The sequence below is a fragment of the Talpa occidentalis genome, unplaced genomic scaffold (assembly GCF_014898055.3).
Source record: "Talpa occidentalis isolate TD23 unplaced genomic scaffold, MPIMG_talOcc4v2.1 talOcc4.8, whole genome shotgun sequence".
Taxonomy (NCBI): Eukaryota; Metazoa; Chordata; class Mammalia; order Eulipotyphla; family Talpidae; genus Talpa; species Talpa occidentalis.
The window spans coordinates 30,881,113-30,903,556 of NW_023605194.1; the positions used below are offsets into that span (position 1 = coordinate 30,881,113).

Consider the following 22,444-nt stretch of genomic DNA (forward strand, 5'->3'; position numbering starts at 1 on the left):
GTGAGATGTATTTGACACACTATTCTTTTTCCAAGACTCTGAAACAAAGAATAATTTTATTCTGTAGATCCCAGTGCATAGTTCTGTTGGTTGAATATGTTTAGAATTTACCTCAAAAGTGCTTTCTTGAATAACATGGCAGTAGGAACAAACGGCCTGTTAAACACCAACTTCCTGCGGGTCTCCCTGGTAGCGTAGGGGTTAAGTCTCAGCGCTATCACTACTATGGCCTCTTCTGTCTTGCCCACTGCTCCCCTCAACAATGTATTTCAGAGATCCATCTGTTCACCTCCCCACTCTGTCTCTGATGAATCCTCTCACCCCAGGTCTATGCAAAAACTACAACAACAAAAAACAACCAAAATACCAACTTCTTGAGAATAATTCTAAAATTCTATAATCATCTTTGCTAAATTACTTTTTCAAAACAGGGAGAAAAATAATTAATATAGATGATAAAGATGAGATGACTCCAAAAGCGAAAAATTAGGCTAACAGTCCCTTCATGTAGCTTGGCTTTTCTCATTTAGGGTCAACCTTTCTGTCAGTATTTGATCAATTTCTTCCCTTTTCTTTGTTCAGGGAAAGATAAGGAGGGAGATGACTCTGATAAGAAAGACCGGAAATCTTGGAACCCTATGCCTTCATCAAATCAGAAAAAGAAAACTAGATCAGTGGCTTATGAGGTAAAACTAGAAGAGGAATCTCTGCTAATTGACTGGTAATAGCTATATCACTTATGAAGCACTCTAAGGAACAGGTGTCCATTTTGTTCTCATTAATAGAATGATTTCCCAATTCCAAGACACTCTGATGTTAAAAATGACCAAAACAGGGATTTGAAAGACTGGGACATTTCACAAGTTAAAGAAAACTCCTTTTGATGCTATCCAGGATATATATTTTTAATATTTATTTTTATTTATACATACAAGAACTAGGGTGTAGGCCAGATGTGCGGGTGGTAAGAGGAGCAGCGAGGGAGACGAGAGGTCTGCTGCACCATGTGGATTAGCTCCCTGGCCAGGGATCGAACTTATGCCCAGTGGCTGGCAATAGTTTGATAGCACTGAGACTTTAGCCCCCTGTATCACCAGGGAGGCCTTATCCTTGATACTTTCTTTTGACATCTAATTTCATTTTGTGCTACTAATAGGGATACAAGATGAATTTTACATACAATTTCAAGCAGCTTTCAATATACTGATGTTGGTATTTTTAGTTGATAGAGACAGCGTGGTGCAGTGTGTCTGGACTATGGAAAAGGAGAGGGTTGCAAAAAATCAGGTAAAAACTCTCACATGGACATTTTACCTTCCTTGTGGAGATACTGTCAGGAAGGAAGCATTTACATCTTTTGTGTGCCTTGCTTTATTCCCTTCTTAACTGATCTACTGGAACTTTGGGACTTGTATCATTTTACTGTCCTTATACTCACTTCTTGTAAATTCCAATGTAAATAGAGGTAAATCTCTGCCTCTCCCACTTTCCCAGTTTGACTGCCACCTTCACCCAAATCTGCTGCTGCTTTGAAAATAAAACTGTAGTTTGGTTGTTCTCTCTGTAGGAATCTGTCCACCCTTGTGCTATTTAAGGTGGCTGGTGAAGGCCACCATCACATCTCTTGACTGGCAGCCTCTAACTCTCAGTGTGGTGCTGGCCTTTTAGTCCCCCCGTTGATACTTTTCTCTCATCACAGTAATTTTCTGAGGGAGAGATGATGTGGAAGTGAGCAATGTCATAGAATAGAGCAGATCCTTCATATACCACATAATTACTCCTTTCTTGAACTGAGTACATTTTATGGTTTGGGTTTCCCCCTATATTTTATGACTGAACCTATCTAGGATGAGTTTTGATGTGCTATCAAAGATTCCTTTTCGGAAAAAAAAGTATCTTAGGATATTTTTTAGTTAGGATAGTTTTTAGAGTGTGTGGGAAAAAAATTAGCTGATTTTACCAGAATTTGCTATTATATTTCATGAAGTAATTCACTTGATGTAATAGGCATTTGATGCCCTTTTGGTTATGATGTATCCCTCGGAATTGTGTGGACTAATAGACTTGTATATGGTTAGGTTTGGAGGATAGATCAAGAAATTTTTAGTCCAGCATTCATTTTAGAGGTGAAAAAACTGAGTCCTAGAGAGCTGATGTTTTGTCTGCGCTCATATATCTCTTCAGCCACACAGAAAAGACTAGAAACCAGGCTTCTATCTCCTGGTATTACTGTTTTCACTTTGCTCTCATAAATCCTCGGCATATGCAGTTCAGAAAAACTAACTTGGGCTCCTCGGAAACATTTATCTAGCCTTTTCTTTAACTTGACATAATTTGATTCAGTGATCAGTCTCTAAAAAGACCTGGCACCTTGGTAATTTAGTATGATTCTCTTTGTGCCTTGCTGGCATTGTTAGTGAAATCACATTTCATTGAAAGACATATTAGAGTCCTCAGCGAACCTTTAATTTGAATTGCAGCCATCTAGAGCAGTTTGCTGCTTTGATAAATATAATCGAGTTGATTTTGAAGCATGACTTGAAATATGTCTTGGGTTTAAATTGTGCTGTGACTTCTCATTCAGGTGATGTCACTTTTCTTAGTAAATGAATTCTATACAAATGGTTATTTACACGTGTCTTCTTGGAGATGAGAGGGATCATGTTGGTGTGATATGATTCTCACTTCCTTTCCTCCATCCATTTCATTCACAATCTCTGTACTCTTCATTATTCTGAATTTAATTTTTAGGGACTTGCCTTACCAATTAGTGTTAATAAACTAATTTTCAGGTCTAAGTCATTTAATTTGTTGGTCATCTATGTAGATTTATGAGAAGGACTCTTTTTTGTGGGGGGGCATTTTCCCTTGATATTACAAAGTAAAATAATTCAAATACTAAAATACACAGAGCAATTCTAATAAAGGAGAGCTGGTGTAGCTAGAATATCTATCATAATATATGCTTGGTTTTGAAATTGATTAAACCATGTTCTGGAATGATAGCCCACAACAGGTATTCCAGAGCTAGGAAGTTTCATGGAATTAAGCAAAACACACACACACACACACACACACACACACACAGAGCAAGAGGGGAAAAGATTAATAAGTTTTTATGGAATCAAAGTTATTGAAAGACATTTCAAAAAAGGATGAAAAGACAGGACTTAGATTGTGGCTAGAAATACTGCATGAGCGATAGAATGGCATGAGGTGGTAAATTAGGTAGAGACCAGACCATGGAAGTCCTCCTGGATTTTGGACCTGCTCTTCCTTTTGCTCAGAATACTTCCTTACCTCTTTGCTTAGCCTTTCCTTTTACCTTTTAGGAACGTGGAATTTGTGTATCACCATTCTCTGTTACTTTATTAACACAAAGCTCATTTGTGACTTTTATTTGCTTGCTGGTGTGTTTTCTCTCTCTTGATTAGAATTTATGTTTTCCACAAGGGAAGAACATATGCCTTTCTTGTTGAGTGTTTTATCTGTAGCCCTTTAATAGTATCTGCACATACTAGGCCCCAAGAAAAGAAATGTCAAATGAATGAGTAGATTAATCGAAGCAAAATTGAGGAATAAATATTGATTACTGAATCTTTTATTTTGTAATTTTTTCCTCCTTAAATATATTCAGTTTTGTTTACCAGTGGACCAGGTACCTTACAAGAAGCTTCAAATGGGGCCTCCCCTGGTGGCGCAGCGGTTGAGTGCTGGGCTGCGAGGCTGCCCGCAGCTTCTGCAGTGCCGGTTCATTCCCCAGCCTCCTGTGAGGGTCCCACAAAAAAAAAAAAAAAAAAAAAAGGAAGTTTCAAATGCAACAAAGTCAAGTCTCTCTCTCAGGCATCACAAAATCTCAGTGGCAGAGACATACTTAGAATTACTGGGTTAGATTAATATTGATAAATATAGTGCTAGGAATTTTATGTTCATTGTAAATTAAATGTGATAAGCAGTCTTTACAAAATCTGATCTGGATTCTGTTAATATTTTTAAGAAAAAATGAAGCTATTTTAATCAATTTTTGAAAAATAATATGAGTGATTCCATAAAAATCACTTGTATGTGCATATTACTGTATACTTTGTATTGACAGATTAGAAAATACTTAATAGGGAGATGCACATTTCAAGTGATTTCTAAGAATAGTAGTAGCACTGTTGTGGTTTTAACTCTATTATTGAAGACCGTATTCTTCTTAAGGAGCTATAGTGATCATATTTCTCTCAATCTATCCTAAAATCATAGCCATAATTTTGTTTCCTTATATCTGTAGGTTTTTGAAGATGAAATTAACTCAGAGAATGCAAATTTCTATCTTCCGAACTTTCAAAATAGTAAATATAAGAATCTTTATAAAGAGGACACAGAAAGGTATCATTAATATATTTAGTGAGTTTTCTGTTTATTCATATTTATAGCTAATCCTCTGAGTGGATACAGTGAGTAATGATCCTCAAATTTTTAATCATTTTAAGATACAGCTCTTTGTAGTAAGTATGACCTGATTTGACATGAAGTGGAGTATATTTATGATCTCATAAGTACGGTTTTAACACAAGAAAAAGATCTTTCTAAAGAATTCAATTCCTCTATTATCGTAACAGTTTCACAGTTCCAATCTTTTTATATGTGTTTGGAGCTCTTAGAAGAGGGCAGTGTTGAGTTAAGGTAAAACTGAGTTGGTGGGCAGATGTAATGAAATTTAAATTTTAGGAAGAATTTTCTTTATATTGGATTTTAGAACCAGAAATTAAGTTAAGATGCATTTGTTAAGTGGAGTCGCAGGTAACATAAGTGACAGCATTTAGCATAAGTGAGTCAATTAATTAGTGAGAAATTGGAAAGGAAATGGAAAGTGAATGTGGGATAATAATTGAAAAATCTAATAAGAGATAGAACTATAGTTACATAGAGATAGTTTATTTTTTTTTTAAGATGAAGAACAATAGAGTATTCTCACAATGTGGAAGAATTTGTAGATAGGGAGAGATTAATACGATGTGAAAAAATAAATTAAAAAATCTCTCAAAGACAGAAGGTCTGGTGTTGAGAACATGGAAGGATTAAATCTGAACAGGGGGAGTGTACCAAGTAATGAAGAATGCCAATCCATCTAAATATACACTTTAAAGAGAGTAAGTTGACAGAGTTCAGAGTTTCTGGCTTGCATTTTCTAGAAGGGCTACATTTTTACAAAAGCAGAGTTGAGATGGGGTCTACATGAGGGCTCTCGTTCCAAATTAGCTGCAGTGGCGGAAAGGTAAAGAAAGCCCAGGAGGAGCCCATCAGTGTTCTCCAAGTGGCTCTCTGTTCATATTAGAAACCCCAGGACCACAGTGCTTTTCTCCTACAGCCTAGGATAAAGGAGGAAGGAAGGTGAATAGGTGATCCAAAACAACTAATTTGCAAGCCAAGTAAACACATGGGCGAAAACGGAGTTTGTGATCAAACATTGGACTTTGGAATTATCTCTTTGGAAGTGGGCCAGTTCTCAGTGCTCACAATGGAAGTAGATAGCTGAACTGAATGGAGGTGAATGCCAGTTGAATAATTAATATAGATTATCAGAGATTCTTTAAGTGTGTACATTTGTTGAAAAACCATAAGCAAATGTTAAAATTTCTTTTCTAGTGAGAGTGAGCCAAGCTCATGGATGACCAATGTCTCCTATCAAAGAGGCATTTGGAGCAGTGAGTCTGAAGTGCTTGCAGGAACTTCCCGGATGTCCAACCCACAGCTTGAAGGTAGGATTTGACCCTATTTTTATTAGCAGACTCTTAAGGATACTGAGCTACAGAAGTATGCACAAAGAAGTTTCTAAAATAAATGCAAGAAAAAACTAGGAAAAACTTAAAAATGGGGAAATATGATTTTCTATTGAAAATGCTGCAAATGCCTTTTCTCTCCATCTTCTTTCTCTCTCTCTTTTTTTTTTTTTTTTTGTAGCTAAGTCTGGGACACAGTGGGAAGCTATTAAGGTTTCTTTTCCTTGTGTTAGGAGTCCAAGATGATTAAAATGGCTTTTACTCTTGTGGGAGTCTTTCCACCCCTTCTAGACTTCCTAGACCACCTCTCATACTAAATGTAGATGTATTTGCAAGACTTTAAGATTACGCAAGACTTTAAGATTACTTTGATTGTCTCTTGCAGCCAAGAGTCTCTCACCTCCAACCCTACCAAGAGCTTTTTGGGAATAGTAGGGTTCCAAGACAAGATGAATTTCCCAGGGCAAATTCTTATAAACTTCCATCACTTTTTGTGCCTGTTTTTGAGTTGCTTTTGTATATTTTTTTCTGGCATTAACATGGTGTTTGTTCATATTTGGCTTTGGAAAAAATCCTCTAAGAACTGATTTTACATGACTATTTTACCTCAAAAGTTTTTGAAATAATCTTTTAATATTCACTTGTAGCTTTATCACATTTTGGCTTGAATATGATCTATAAAATTTCAGATATTTGGAATCTAAATTGTCAAGTGACCTAAAATGTTGTTATTTACAAAAAAGATTCTATATGTACTATTAAATAGAATGTATTCTTTTCCATTATTGTTATTTATAAGTGTATAATGAAATATATTACGTAACATAGTTGTGTTGTATTATGTTTTATATTGTATTATATAGTATATAGTATATCTCATATATAGATACCATATTTATATGGTATATTTATATATTTTTTAGTCATAAATATTGCATCATATAAATTCTGTACTTGGATTGTATGTGGGGTGTGTGTGTGTGTGTGTACACACTTGATCTGTTTTAAAATAAGGTGTATTAGACTCTCTACATTTTCATCTCTGACTCTAGGGGCTTCCAAACACTTGGTCCCAGGGAGGGCATAAGTTCTTTCTATTTCTCATCCAAGTCTTATTTGTGCTTACCTTGGAATAACTGTCAATTCATAAACCCAACTAACATTGTACAACAGAACATTTATCAGCCCACTGCATCTGTTGTATTTATAGCACTGAACAGTTTTCTCCAAGAATAGTGAGTTTTTGTTCTTAAAAGTAGGTAGTCAATGATATTTCCAAAAATGGCATTCTTTCTTTCAAAGTAATAGACCCTTCTCTGGTGAAATAAATTTGTAACTTTTAAGTGACTTTTTAAAGGGAAAGCAACAGAAACAAAATTTCCTTTCACATATATACAAATAACTTACAAATACAAATTTTTCACCTTTTTTAGACATGCAAATTGTTACTGAAGTGGAACTAGATCAGTTGGCTCAGGTTCGACCATTCATATTCACGTCTTATGAGCAATCAACCATCAACGAATATATAAAAACGTTTCAGAAAAAAGTAATAGAAAGTGAGATCAACGAGGAGTTTTTGGTAAATGTTTTCCTTTTAATAAAGCCTCTATGTGCTCTGTTTCCACATTACTATGGGGGAGGTTTTTTTTTCTGTTATTCAGATTAAATATGTTGATAATCATGTTTTTAAAATTTGTTTTTAAAGTAATACGAGTATGTAGCAAAAGTCAGGTAGCCAAAAAGGCTATAAAATGGATATTCTCTCTTTCTCCTGACTTTGTGTCATATCAACTTTTTGTCATATCAACTTACATATAAAATATAAAATTATTGGACTTGTCACTATTCCACCCTTTGTTTCCTTTTAAAAACAAATTTGCGTTCAAAATGATTTCTAACTGTATTATCAGCATGGATAGCTCTATCACATTCTTTTTAAGTGTTGCATGTTACATGGTAGTTAATTATATGATAAAGACCTTCTTTAAGCAGTCCCCTTTGATGGGCATTTAGATTTTTCTAGTTTTTGCTATCATTATGAACAACAGTTATCCTTCATACGCCTGAGAATGTAAGTATTCTTCAGAACAAATTCCTAGAAAGATAGTATTATGTGCTATTAAAATTTTGGAACTTTGCTCATCTCTTAAATGACAAATGCTTTCTTGCTGATGATTGGTTGGTATTTCTTTATTTGAGAACAAATGAATTGCTTTCCATATGTTTTTAAGCCTTTCATGCCTATTTTCAGTGAACTGCTAGTTCCCATTCTTTGCCCAACTTTTTATTACATTTTCCAATCAATAACTCAATCAATAACTCTTTATATAAAGAAGAAATCACCCATTTCGTTTGTGTTCTGTGTGGTAAAATTTTACACTTTGTTGGTTGTGTTACACATGTGTGTGCACACCCACACATTTACTAAGAAGAAATAGCTAATCGTTAGTGGTTAATGTGGCAGGGTCATATTAACTGATTGGTAGTTCAGGTTCTTCTGTGGTATTTGGGAATGCCCCTTTCACTCTAGGATCATAATAATAACTATTTCATATTTTTAAATAAAATATTAAAAGTATTTTAATACTTTTATTATTTTTCAAAATATCTAAGTCTTTGATTCACCTAGAATTTAATTTAAGATAAGATATTTGGTATACCAAGCATTATATAGCTATCTAGTTGTCCCAATAGCCTCTTAAAATTTCTCTTTAGTCATTTAAACTGTCACTTATGGAAAAAAGGGAGAAAGCACAAATACACAGAATCATAAATGAAAGAGGAGAAATCACAACGGACACAGCAGAAATCAAAAGAATAATCAGTAACTACTATGAACAGTTATATGGAAACAAGTTCAACAATCTAGAGGAGATGGACAAATTCCTACAACTCTACAATCACCCAAAGCTAGATAAAGAAGAAATAGAACACCTAAACAGACCAATTACAAGCAGCGAAATTGAAATGGTAATTAAAAACCTCCCCAAAAACAAAAGCCCAGGACCTGATGGATTTACAAATGAATTCTACCAAACATTCAGAGACGAATTAGTGCCTATCCTTCACAAACTCTTCCAAAAAATTGAGAAGGAAGGGACAATACCAAACACGTTCTATGAAGCCAATATTACACTAATACCAAAACCGAATAAGGACAACACAAAAAAGGAAAACTATAGGCCAATCTCCCTAATGAACACTGATGCAAAAATCCTCAATAAAATTTTAGCTATCAGAATCCAACAATGTATCCATAAGATAATTCACCACGACCAAGTTGGATTCATTCCAGGGGCACAAGGATGGTTTAACATCCGAAAATCAATCAACGTTATCCAACACATCAACAAAAAGAAATATAAAAACCATATGATAATATCAATAGATGCTGAGAAAGCTTTCGACAAAGTGCAACACCCATTCATGATAAAAGCCCTTGAAATTCTTGGGATACAAGGAACATACCTCAACATCATAAAGGCCATCTATGACAAGCCAACAGCCAGTATCATTCTCAATGGTGAAAAGCTGAAAGCAATTCCATTAAGATCTGGAACAAGACAAGGATGTCCACTCTCACCACTGCTTTTCAATATAATACTGGAAGTCCTAGCCAGAGCAATAAGACAAGAGAAAGACATCCAAGGAATCCAAATAGGAAAAGAAGAAGTCAAACTATCACTATTTGCAGATGATATGATAATATACATAGAGAACCCCAAAATCTCCACAGAAAAACTAATTCAACTCATCAATCAATTCAGTAAAGTGGCAGGATACAAAATCAACACGCAAAAGTCAGTGGCCTTCCTATACACAAACAATAAATCTGAAGAAGAAGAAATCAAAAAAACCACCCCTTTTATTATCGAAACAAAAAAAATCAAATATTTGGGAATAAATCTAACAAAAGAGGTAAAGGACCTATACAAAGAAAACTATAAAACACTGTTAAAAGAAATAGAAGAAGACACAAAGAAATGGAAAGACATCCCCTGCTCATGGATTGGAAGAATAAACATTATTAAAATGGCCATCCTACCAAAAGCAATATACAGATTCAATGCTATTCCAATCAAAATCTCAATGGCATTCTTCAAAGAAATAGAACAATTATTGATGAAATTCATATGGAATCACCAAAAACCCCGAATAGCCAAAGCTCTACTGAAAAAAAAAGAAGGAAATGGAGGCATCACACTCCCAGACTTCAAACTATACTACAAAGCCATAATCATCAAAACTGCATGGTATTGGAACAAGAACAGACATACAGACCAATGGAATCGAATAGAAAATCCAGAAATAAACCCACAGATTTATGGTCAACTAATCTTTGACAAAGGAGCAAAGACTATGCATTGGAGCAAAGAAAGTTTGTTCAATAAATGGTGCTGGGAAAACTGGGTCGCTACATGCAAAAGAATGAAGCTTGACCACTACCTCACACCATACACAAAAATCAACTCAAAATGGATTAAAGAACTAGACATAAGACCTGAAACCATAAAATACATAGAAGGAAATATAGGCGAAACACTACGGGATTTGCACATCAAAGACATCTTTACAGACACATCACCCAAAGCAGTGATAGTGAAGAGAAAGATAAACAGCTGGGACTACATCAAATTAAAGAGCTTCTGCACAGCAAAAGAGACAATAACAAAAACAAAGAGAAACCCCACCAACTGGGAGAACATTTTTGCACCCAACACTAATGATAAAGGACTGATCACAAAAATCTGCAAAGAGCTGATGAGACTCAGCAACAACAAAGAAAATAATCCAGTCAAAAAATGGGCAGAAGAGCTAAAAAGAAACTTCTCTGAAGAGGAAATGCAAATGGCCAACAGACATATGAAAAAATGTTCAACATCACTTGTAATCAGGGAAATGCAAATCAAAACTACCATGAGATACCATCTCACACCAGTGAGAATGGCACATATTAAAAAAACTAGCAACAACAAATGTTGGCGAGGATGTGGAGAAAAAGGAACTCTTGTGCACTGTTGGTGGGAGTGCAAACTGGTCCAACCACTATGGAGAGCTGTGTGGAGATTTCTGGACCTACTAAACATAGAGCTTCCATATGATCCAGCAATTCCACTCCTAGGTATTTACCCAAAGGACACAGAAACATCAATTCCAAAGAGCACCTGCACTCCTATGTTTATAGCAGCACTGTTTACAATAGCTAAGCTTTGGAAACAACCCAAATGCCCAAAAATAGATGACTGGATCAAGAAGATGTGGTACATATATACCATGGAATATTACTCAGCATTCAAAAAAGATAAACACATGCAATTTGCAGCAACATGGATGGCACTGGAAGGGATCATGCTCAGCGAAATAAGCCAAAAAGAAAAAGAAAAATACCGGATGGTCTCACTCATAGCAGGAATCTAGAAAACTTAAATAAGGGACCAGGAAAATGAATATAAGAAAGTGAAAATCAAAATCAACAAAAAAACTATGAACCAGAGACACTTTTTGGGGGGTGGGGGGGCGGGAGGGGAAGGATTGGGGTCAGAATGGGGCGTTTGCAATTGTATGGGGGAATATAAAAATAAAATTTAATATTTAAAAAAAAAAATAAATAAAAAAAATAAACTGTCACTTATGTCATATACTGTAGCCCCACATGTATTTTAATTTTATTTTCGGGTATTTTTCATTGATTTGCTTATTCATGTACTATACCAAACTTTCAATCAGCATAGCTTTTATTATCTTTTACCATCTGTTAAGACTCATCTTTACTCATTACTCTTCTTCTACAAAGTTATTCTGGTTCTCCCTATAGAATTTTTCAGATTAATTTTAGAATTGGTTTGCATAAAGATTTAAAAGGTGAAAATTTTACCATATTATCCTACTTCTTAAAACTTTCACTGGCTCCTCGTTGCCCACTGGCTGTGAGCACCACTATTATTTAATGACCGAGTGCCAAGTTGGCTACTCAGGAGTTACTGAAAAGCTTTTAAAATGTACAGACTTTCAGGTTTTATTCACAAATATTTATTAGTAGAGTAGAAATAAATATATCTCAGTTTCTTTTATAGCTGAGACTAGGTCTTACTAGCTAATTTTGAGTCTCATTGGACTAGGTTGTATGCGTTTGTTCCCATACAGTTCAGGATTCCCCATGAGGACATATATGCGACATTCCTGTCCCACCGAGAATGGTGCGCTGCACCTTCACTCTGCTCTCCTTGTGCACACACACACACACACACATACACGCTCATGTGGCTAAGTTCTGATGACTCAGGAATGCCCTGTTCAAGTACTGCTTCCCTCCTGGAGCTTTCCTTCCCATACCTCAGGTACAAGCCGGTGCTGTCCTCTGTACCAGTATCTCTACATTGACCATGTGCTGTTAACTCCTTAAAGATGAGCACACTTCATGGGGCCTCCCTGGTGGCACAGGCGGTTGATTACAGCGCTGGAAGCTGTCCATAGCTGCTGCAGCGCGGGTTTGATCCCAGCTGGCCGGTGAGAATCCCACATGGCGCAGTAGACCTCTCCTGTCTCCCCCGCTGCTCCCCTCAGCAGTGTATTTCAGTAGATCTGCCTGTTCTGCTCCCCACTCTGTCTCTGGTAAATCCTTTCACCCTCCCGTATACCTGGCCTGTAGCCCAGTGCTTGTATGCATGAATAAATAAATATTTATTTATTTATTTATTTTTAAAGATTTATTTATTTATTTATACAAGCACTGGGTACAGTCAGAAGTGCGGGAGGGTGAGAGAATTCACCAGAGCCAGAGCGGGGAGCAGAGCAGGCAGAAGGACCGAGGTACACTGCTGAGGGGAGCAGCGGGCGGCAGGAGAGGTCTGTTGCGCCATGTGGGACCCTCCTCCAGTGGCCGGGGAGCAGCCGGGGATCGAACTGGCGCTGCAGAGGCTGCAGGCAGCTTCGCCACCCAGCGCTCAACCGCTGCGCCACCGGGGAGACCCGAATAAATAAATCTTTAAAAAAAAAAAAAAAAAAGATGAGCATATTTCAGATGCATCTGTGTGCTCCAATATCTAGAACAGTGCTGAGTACATTACTGAAGTTCAATAAATGCTTATTGAATTCATACTTGGTAAAGACATTTTTAATAATGCATATTTGAAATGTTTATAATGTTATGGTGCCATGTTACTTAAATAAATTTTTTTTTAAAAAATCTGCACATATTTAGATAAATGGCATGATCTGACTAAAAAGAACCTAGAATTACAATTGCCATTATGGGAAACATTCCAATTAGGTAAGATTATTTATTTAAGACTTTTTTTTTTTAATAGGAAGAATTCTTTCATTGGTATCTTGGCTATACTGTTTTTTGTGGGGCAAGAAGCATTTTAAAACTGTTTATATTTCTTTGTTTATATGTATATAACTTAGTTGATGTTATTTTATTATTTTTATTTATAAAATGATAGATTTATGGGTAGGTCCTAAGAAGTGAATAATCTACATTGCCTTTTTTTATGAAAAAGGATATTGAAATTCATTTTATCAAGCAATTTGTTGATTGACATGTCAAATTTGATATTGTATATAGTATTTCTTAATAGGGTTCTGACTTCTCTATACAATACATTTCACATCAGGTCATAACCTGATGTCTTTGTTATAGTAAATACATGACTTATATTTCTTACCTTTTAAAGTCTTTAGAAAGTAAGAATCTGCCTGGTGAGTTCAACTCTGGGAATGAACCACACAACAGAGATAAAAACAGATATCGGGATATTCTTCCATGTAAGCTAAAAATGGTTTTGATTATTTTCCTGTTGACATTTGGGAAAAGATAAAAAGTTGGTTGTATGTCTTTCAGTATTAAGCTTTTTGATCATGACCATGTTGAAGAGTTCTGATAGCTAGCAGTGGGTGGCCTGGGCATGTTCTTGGATATGCTAGGACATAGTAAAGGTCAAATCTTCCATTCCAAGTAGTACTTCTAGCCAATATAAGAGAATTATTTATAGCAATCCTTCAGCCTAATTCCTATGCAGTGCTACTTCTCAGGTCATAAACCATCTAAAACATAAAGTCTAATAGTCTGAGACATCTGTCACATTTGGTACCCCGATCCCTGACTACCTACCTATCCCTTTGTTTAGACACAAAAGGACAAAAATATAATGCGGCTATTTATATCCTTTGTGTAGGCCAACAAAGCTGTTAACCTATCCTCCAACAGGAGGCTGCTCTTTGATTGTCTCCACAGAGGGCCTTACACATTACTCAGTGATGCTAGTGATACCACACACCACCCTCCCCCCACACCCAAAGGTACAGGACTTATCTGTCTCAGAGTATCCAAAAAGCAGAAACAGATACAGCACAGTTTTAATCTTAGGCAGGAAATCTCATTCAGGGCCTCTCATTCCTTTCAAGATAGATTTTTTTTTCCAAATTAAATGTGTCATTTTTCTTTCTCCAACTTGACCTTCACCCTTTACTCTATATCTTATTTGCCATAAGCACCTACTTGTCCAAGCCAGAAAATGGCAATATCCAAAAGTAGTCACTAGATCCTTTTGATTTTACCCTCTTAATGCCTCTAGAATCTTCCCTCATCTTTTGATTCCCGATTCTGCTAACTTAGACTGAGCCTTTTAGATCTCTCAGCTAGTATCTGACGTCTTCACTGCCTCCAGTCCCATATACTAACAGCAGCTACAGAAATGATTTTCTCAAAATGTAAATCAGAACATCCTTTTAAAACTTTTCTTTGGCTTTCTGTTACCATCGTGGTAAAATTCTATAGCATGCCATAAATTACATCTCTTTATCCTCACTCCCACAGAGCTGCTCTGGTCTCTGAAATTTATCATTCTCTTTTTCTTGTCTGCAGGCCTTTGAACCTGTGATTCCATCCATCCACCCTTTGCTGAGGTAATCCCTGCTGTCTTTCAGATTTAGTTTGCTTAGGCGGTCCTTGTTTTCCTCAAAGCATCTTGTGAATACCTTCTCCCACTCACCAAAAACGTGTATTTTAATTGTCTGTTTTCTTTCCTGTTTCTCCTATTAGAATTGATGTGGTTATCATAAATACCAGAGTAGAACATAGTGATGGCTATCTGTGGCTAAACACCTTCATATTTACTTGGTTCATTCAGCTTTAAAATAAGTTTATGATATTAAATTTAATGAGTAACCCTCCCAAGATAGTTAAAAAAAATAATAATTTATTTTGCTATCTTTTGTGGAGAAAGTGTGCAGAAGTGCATTGCTGAATATTTCTGAAATATGACTGATGGACTGCTATTGGACATTTTAAAAGAGAATGCAAACAATTGGGTCCTACCCTGAGCTCAAATATCCCAATTATCTACTCCTACCCCTACATGTACAAGTAGCCCTCAGGGAGACTGGATACAATTGGCATTTTATAATCTCACGAATATAAGAATATTGGGCATAGGGTAATTTAGCATTTGATCTGACTTAAACATTTTATTCTCGGTACAAGAAGAATGGCAGCTAAAATGATGCAAAAATATGAAAAAGAGTTAAGTGATTACAACTAAAGAAAATCATGTAAGCTTTTTTCTTTTCTCTTAAGAGAATCAACTATTATTCAACTAAGTTCTATTTTAAAGACCGCTGAGTTATTTACTTCATACCTCAGTGTAATTTAAAACCAGCCAAATTAAGTGATAACTCATAGAAAGTTTCTTTGATCTCTCTGCCACACATTTTTTTAATTTATAGAGAAGGTTCTTGAAGAATCACATGAAGAAAGCCAGAGGAATAATTTTTCTTCCTCTTGAAGTGTGCTGAGCATTCTAACTGGGGGGAATTCACACAGCGCAGGACACTGCAAGTACAGCAGTTCCCGCTTTGCATGGCTCCTACATGCATAAATTTCAGACAATGTTTAGATAAATACCAGTCCCTTGACCACACAATTCAAATTTCAGTAATGATATGTTAACTATGACTGACTACGTAAGATACATACTCTACTTCTAGCTTATCACTGTGTAAATAAAAGAGGGTATCATGATCAGTGACTAATCATGTCACTTCTTTATGAAACACATTCTTTTATCCTCAAACCCTTCAACATTTTATTGTCTTCTGGAATTCAGAAATGTTATCTGGTGTGTTTCATTTCATCAACCTTATAGAACTGTTTAGTCTGTAGACTCATCTTCCTTTAGCAGTAGGAAAGTATCTTCAGTTATTTAGTAATTGCTCTTCCTCAGTCTACTCTTTGTTCTTTTTCTGGAGCTCCCTGTAGGGTCCATGTCTTGGATCTGCCTTCAAAGGCTTTCATATTTTCTCTAGTTATTTCTTTACTTCTATTGGTATTTTTGCATGTATTTTCTCTTTTCGTTTTTTTTCTTGTTTTCTATCACTTGGTTTTCTAGGTAACTAATTGAAGTTTCAAGAAAGATCTTCTCTTTCAAATGTTCTGCTAGGTGTTTTAGCTCATGTGATGATTGATGGGCCACTTAACTGGCCCAGTATTCAGATATTTGGTCAAACACTAGTGCAGATGTTGCTGTAAAGGTGTTTTTAGATGTCATTAAAATTTAAATCAGTAGACTTTAATACAGCCGATTGTCCTTGTAAAGGTGGGTAAACTTCATCTAATCACTTGAAAGCCTTAAAAGTAAAAGAGGTCCCCCGAGGAAGAAGGCATTCTATCTCCAGGCTGCCTTTGGACTCAAGACTCATCATCAACTCTCCTCTGGATCTCCAGTCTCACAAGCTGTCCTGCGAATTTCAGGCTGGCTAGCCCCCACAGTCATGTGAACCAAATCCTTAAAATAAACCTCATTCTCTATATACTATATTAATTCTATTTCTCTGGAGAACACTGATTAATACTAATTTTGGTACCAAGAGTAGTTCTGTTCTAGAGAAACAAAATCTTAAAGAGGAGTATTATGAATTGGTTCATTAATGTGATAAAATTTAAAAGAAATTAATGACTCTTCTTTCCAGTGACAAAGAGAGCACTGGTAATCTGTGGTGAGATGTGGCAGAGGAGACATACAAAATCTCACCATTGGATGTTCCTACTCCAATACTTAACATGAAGCAAGGTTCTGGATGACCTGTGTATTTCATACCTTAGAACATTTTTTATCAAACTAACAAGTATAATGAAATTGACTGGTTGATTCTAATTATACTGGGTAAAGTGGGAAAGGAAAGAATGCTCTCAGGGTTTCAAATTTCCAGCTCAAGAGCCACATAAATGTCCCAGAATTTTTGTCTGCCTTGGAGGAAACCCTTACCTTCTGTAGATATGGAGCTGAGACTGCTGAAAATCAAACCCAGAGTCTCATTCTGCAAAGGATAGAATTACAATGGAATTGAATTCCCAGCTTTGCAGGATGTTAAAGTTAGGACATTGCTTGAGAATGAATGCTGTTGCAAATTGGAATGGAAACATGGGAAGATGAATATGAAGATGACCACATCAAGCTCCTAAACCCTGAAGGGTCTTCTCTGACATTAGTACTAATACCGGCACTAATCTGACACTAATTCCAGGAGAACCAAATCATCACTGTGGGCTACCAGCTAGAGAAGCACATTAGGGGGTCAGATAATCGATGGAGGTTTAGCTCAGGTCCATTTCACAGTGGGTCCAATGGGTCTTGATTCACTGTAGTTATTTTCCTAGTTTTGGAATGCATAATAGCAACAGACATACTGTAGAGCAGGACTGGGCACAGTGCAGGTTTTCTGATCCCATGCAGACTGGGTAAAGGAGGAGTCAGAGTCCTCAGTAGTTTTGCAGGTTTTTTATTTGGGGTTCACCAGGCATATGGCAGGCAGGGGTGCTGGCTGGGGTCTGGGAGGCTGGCAGGCCTCCCAGCCCCCAGCAAGTCTTCACTCTATCTGGACTCTGTAGCGTTCGTTCTGCTGCTTCTCGGCTTCTCTCGCTGCTGCTGCTGCTGCTGCTGCTGCTGCTGCTGCTGCTGCTGCTGCTGCTGCTGCTGCTGGCGTCCCCTGCTGCTGCTGCTGCTGCTGCTGCTGCTGCTGCTGCTGCTGCTGCTGCTGCTGCTGGCGTCCCCGTGACGCCGCCCTTAAAAAGCACAGTCTTAACTCAGCTGAATCCCATCTACCTATGCCCACACCCTATTCCAGGTGCCCGCCATCAGGCATGCATTCAGGACAAGGATCCATCATCTATCCTGATGGCAGAAGGGCAGAAAAGCCTGACATTTTCTTTACCCTACACATACTCAATAACTACTGGCCAGTCCCCCACACTGGTTCTGTGACCTGTGGAATAAGGACTGTTGTGGCGAAAAAGGCCAAGTGGAAGCCAAGAGAACTGCCTTTACTAGGAAATTAGTAAAATAAAAGCAATACTGTATCCCTGGAGATAATGCAGAGGCTAGTGCTACTATCAAGGTCTTAAAAAGACTCAGGGGTGGTGATTCCTACCACATCCTCATTTAACTCATGTATTTAACCTGTGCAGAAAACAGATGGCTCTTAGAGAATGATTTCACTAAATCCTCTTGTGACATAATTATGTCACTAAGCATTATCCTTTCAAATGATAAAATATTGTTCTCTCAGATTTCATTTAAAATATAAGTAGGAGTTTTTAAGATATTCTTCCCTTTCATAGAAAGGAAAACATTTGCCACTTCTCAGAATGGTCTCCTCTTGTGATATCTTTCTATATCTAGTGGATTGTTTCCTTTAAATATTCATAATTCCAAAAGGAGGAGTATGTTTGCTGTGTTGGAATTTGAGGAGGGTTTTGTCAGACATTGTGTGAGTTATCCTGATCAGTTATCCTGGTCAGAGCATATTTTCTAGGTATGCGGTTCCACATAACTTTAAGTAGTAGGAGGGGCTATTGAGACCTCTGGCTGGCAGGGAGACCCTCCTTTGCTGGGGGCAGTTATTCTCTTTGTGGGGAGCAGTAACAGTAGCCCCAGGTATCTTTGTAAAGTGGTGAAGACTTCCCAGATGAAGACTATTCCTGGGCCAGTGAATTTCATTAGTGACCCAAGGAGCTGTTTTTCTCCCTTTTAAATTTATAATAATGAGTCCCATGTTACTTGGAGCAAACCCCTTTCATACCATCCTGTTGCTACTATACCCTTCAGGTAATAGCTACTTCACCAGGTGAAGGCTGAGGGTAAAATAAAAGATGGCTGCCTTGTGTGGGGACACTGAAACAATTCCATTAATCCTAGTATTTGTATTTTATCAACTACCAGAGCCTGTTTTTCGTTTGTGTCTTGGACCCTGTTACTCTAGTATTGCTCTAGTATACAAATTCTCCCGATTTGTAAAAGAATAATGTTCACTTGCTCCGTCAGCAGGCTCCTCCTTTCCTTGTTCAGCTGCAGACTAGTAGGAGCCTCTTTGATCCAAACCCACCTGTGCCACGTCTAACTGAAATCTCTCAGTGCCTGGATTGGATACTGATGGTATCCTCTATTTAGTGGAAACTGATTTAAAGCAAAACAAAAAATTCCCTTAATTCTATATTTCTAAGGTCATAGCAATAGGTTTTGGGAGGGAAAAATGTAAATTTATGAACTTAAATATCCTTTTGAAAAGAAACTTCCATGACATCTTCTCTATTGCTCAAAGAGAGAAATGGATTTACCTGTGTGAAAGGCTTTTGTGAAGTCTGAGTGTATTGCATCTCCTGCTTTTCCTTTTATCTACTGGATGTTTCTGTTTTTGTAACAGATGATTCAACACGGGTTCCTCTTGGGGAAAACAAGGACTACATCAATGCTAGTTATATTAGAATAGTCAATTCTGAAGAAGAGTATTTTTATATTGCTACCCAAGGACCACTGACAGAAACCATAGAAGACTTTTGGCAAATGGTTTTAGAAAATAACTCTAATATTATTGTCATGATAACCAGAGAGACAGAATGTGGAGTTGTCAAATGCCAGCGTTACTGGCCCATTTCTAAGGAAATGCCATTGGAATTGAAAAACTATCGTATCTTCCTGGAAAAATACCAGATACTTCAATATTTCATCATTCGACTATTTCAAGTTGTGAGGAAGCCTGTAAGTTTTATTAAAAAAATAAGTATTATATATGTGTAGCGTTTATATAAATACACATATCAGGTGTTGCAGTTAGAAGTAGAATGGGATATAGACTGGGAATACATTTTTAAGTAACTTGTTTTTACTTCTTTGTACCAGAAAGTAAGACACGACCACCTCTGCTTAGCCAAACTCTGACTAGCGAGATTAAAAACTTAAAAAGGAGAGCTGGGGCAGGGAGAATAAAGTTGCCTAATCCTGGGATACTTCTGCTGAGTATGAGATATAATTCATTCCCTTAGGTATGCTAATCACTGTGCCAGGTACTATCTCTACTGACTGTGGAGAGTCTGATATACTCACTGATGTTAGTGGAACTGATACTGATCTCAGTGGTAATATTGACATTTGTATGGGGTGCTTTGGGGATTCAGAAAGGAATTACTTAGCTTTACTTGGAACTTGGGGGAATGTTTGCTGGACAAGGCAACGACTGAGTGAGAATTATCGAAAGGAGAAATGTGGAAAGAAGAAGTAAATTTTTAGATATAAAATAACATGAGATGTATATAGAGAAATGTAACTAATTCAATGTCTTTGGAATGTAAAAGTTCAATGACAGGGAGTAACGAGATATGATGATGAGCTATAGAAAGTAAACTGGGAGCAGTCAGCATGAAATGTCTTGGATTTAAGCTAAGGAGCAAAAATGAACTTTATCATGAAGGTAATTGGGAGATACTGAAGGTAAGAAGGTAACATGATCAGTTGGTAGTGAGATGTAAATCAGAGAATTTGTTGTTTTTCAGGTAAAATTGGCAGACTTAAATGTGACATGACTTATGAACTTAAAAGTGACAGGAGGAGTGGTAAAAGTATGCTATCCAATAAGTAGGCACATGTGGCTATTTAAACTTAAATTTAAATGATTTAAATTTACATGAAATAGCAAATTCAGTTCCTCACTTTCAGAGGCACATTTCTAGTGTTTAGTCAGATGCTACTAGTGGCTACCATGTTGGGCAGTACAGATATAGTACATTTGCATCATTGTAGAATGTTCTGTTGAGGACTGGTGGTCTAGTATAATTAATAAGATGTCTTGCTCTGAAAGATTTGGGAAATAGAAAAGGAATGGTATTTAGGAGAAAGTGATTGTAAGGCCAGGAATGGGCCACTGAGCAGGTTTTCTGATCCAGCAGACCGGGTAAAGGAGGAGTCAGAGTCCTCAGTGGTTTTTGCAGGTCTTTTATTGGGATTTACCCGGTACAAAGCAGGCAGGGGTGCTGGGGGGCCAGGAGTCTGGCAGGCCTCCCAGCCCCCAGCAAGTCTTCACTCTATCTGGGCTCTCCGGTGATCTCTCTCTCTCGGCTTCTCTTTCGGCTTTTTCTGCTTCTGCTGGTGTCCCTGTGACGCCTCCCTTAAAAGCACAGTCTTAGCCCAGGTGAATCCCATCCACTTAGGCCCACAGCCTACTCCGGGTGCCCGCCATCAGGCATGCATTCAAGACCACAAGGATCCATCATCTATCCTGATGGCAGGAGGGCAGAAAAGCCTGACATTTTTCCTTACCCTACAGTGATGAGTTACATTGGCCTACATGGATGGATTAGCAGGTAGGTAATGCATGTGTTCAGTGGCGTGAAGGGGGTGGAAATTATATAGGAAACTTAAAAAGAGTGATGAGATTTGGCATCATCATCAAAGATGTTGAATGGAGTGATGACATTGACCAGGAAAAGGGTTACTGAGGTTGGAACCCATCAATTTGTAAGAGCAATAAAATATGCATCTATGTTAATATATTCTTCTTGGCAGGCTGACTGGGATTAGGCATGTAGTTTAAATTTATTAGGGAGATGAATGGAATCCGGCATTAGTCAACTAGAAATATATGGAGGATATAAGGGGCAGGAGAGCTCCACTTGATTACATTGTTGTTACACTTGAAATGAAGCATAAATCAGGCAGTAGTAGACATGTCCTTCTGGTCAGGAGAGATATTGGGGTTTAAGAACCTGGAAGATTTTTGATACAGGACATTAGAAGTGATGGTAAATCCCAGGAGTGACTGTCACTATAGAGACTAGAACATAGGAGTGGTCTTCTCTTCAAGAAAGAAAACTGCTGTGAGTTTAGAGTAGCTCTTGGGCTATTGAGACTGTGAATTTGCTCTGGATGATGTCAGAGTTTGTGGAAGGGAGAAGATCAGAATCTCCAGTGAATGTGGCAGGTCAACTGGAAGATTTACCCCTTTAGTGATAAAATCGGGAAGATGAAGCTAAGCGGTATGAAACTCAGAGGTAAGAGGGTTTTTTATACAAAAGAAGAAATAATGAATTGGAAATAGGGATGGGCAGCAAGGAGTCTTCAATTGAATCTCTATGTTCTGCAGTGCCAGGAACACAGCAGAATAGGTGACGTCGATTAGAGAGGGCAGGGAGTGCTGTGCCTGCGGAAGACTAGGCAAGGAAGAAACATTTAGGAAAGAGGCTTTATTATGGGATGGAGTCCTAAGTGCAGAATGAGAAGTTGAGGACATAGAGGAGCAGGGAGGTTGAAAGGTGGGGGACCTGGAGCACAGAGTGGTGACCAGGGGGGCCAATAATAATGATTGGAGAACTTGCTGATTATGTGCTAGACACTATTATTTTGTAC

General features: G+C 37.4%; 1 protein-coding gene across 9 annotated transcripts in view; it reads left to right on the top strand.

Moving 5' to 3' along the window:
* PTPN20 (protein tyrosine phosphatase non-receptor type 20) overlaps positions 1-22,444 on the top strand; it is a 47,759-nt gene that overhangs the window by 17,144 nt on the left and 8,171 nt on the right. For 4 of the 9 annotated variants that reach the window (XM_037496932.2, XM_037496940.2, XM_037496934.2 and 1 more), the window contains exons 4-9: positions 583-686; positions 4,277-4,374; positions 5,635-5,747; positions 7,202-7,350; positions 13,448-13,538; positions 19,470-19,804. In XM_037496932.2, the coding sequence (XP_037352829.1) occupies positions 583-686; positions 4,277-4,374; positions 5,635-5,747; positions 7,202-7,350; positions 13,448-13,538; positions 19,470-19,804 (890 nt within the window). The remainder of the gene's footprint in view (positions 1-582; positions 687-4,276; positions 4,375-5,634; positions 5,748-7,201; positions 7,351-13,447; positions 13,539-19,469; positions 19,805-22,444) is intronic. The other 5 variants (XM_054690280.1, XM_054690281.1, XM_054690279.1 and 2 more) reach the window with 2 other exon arrangements.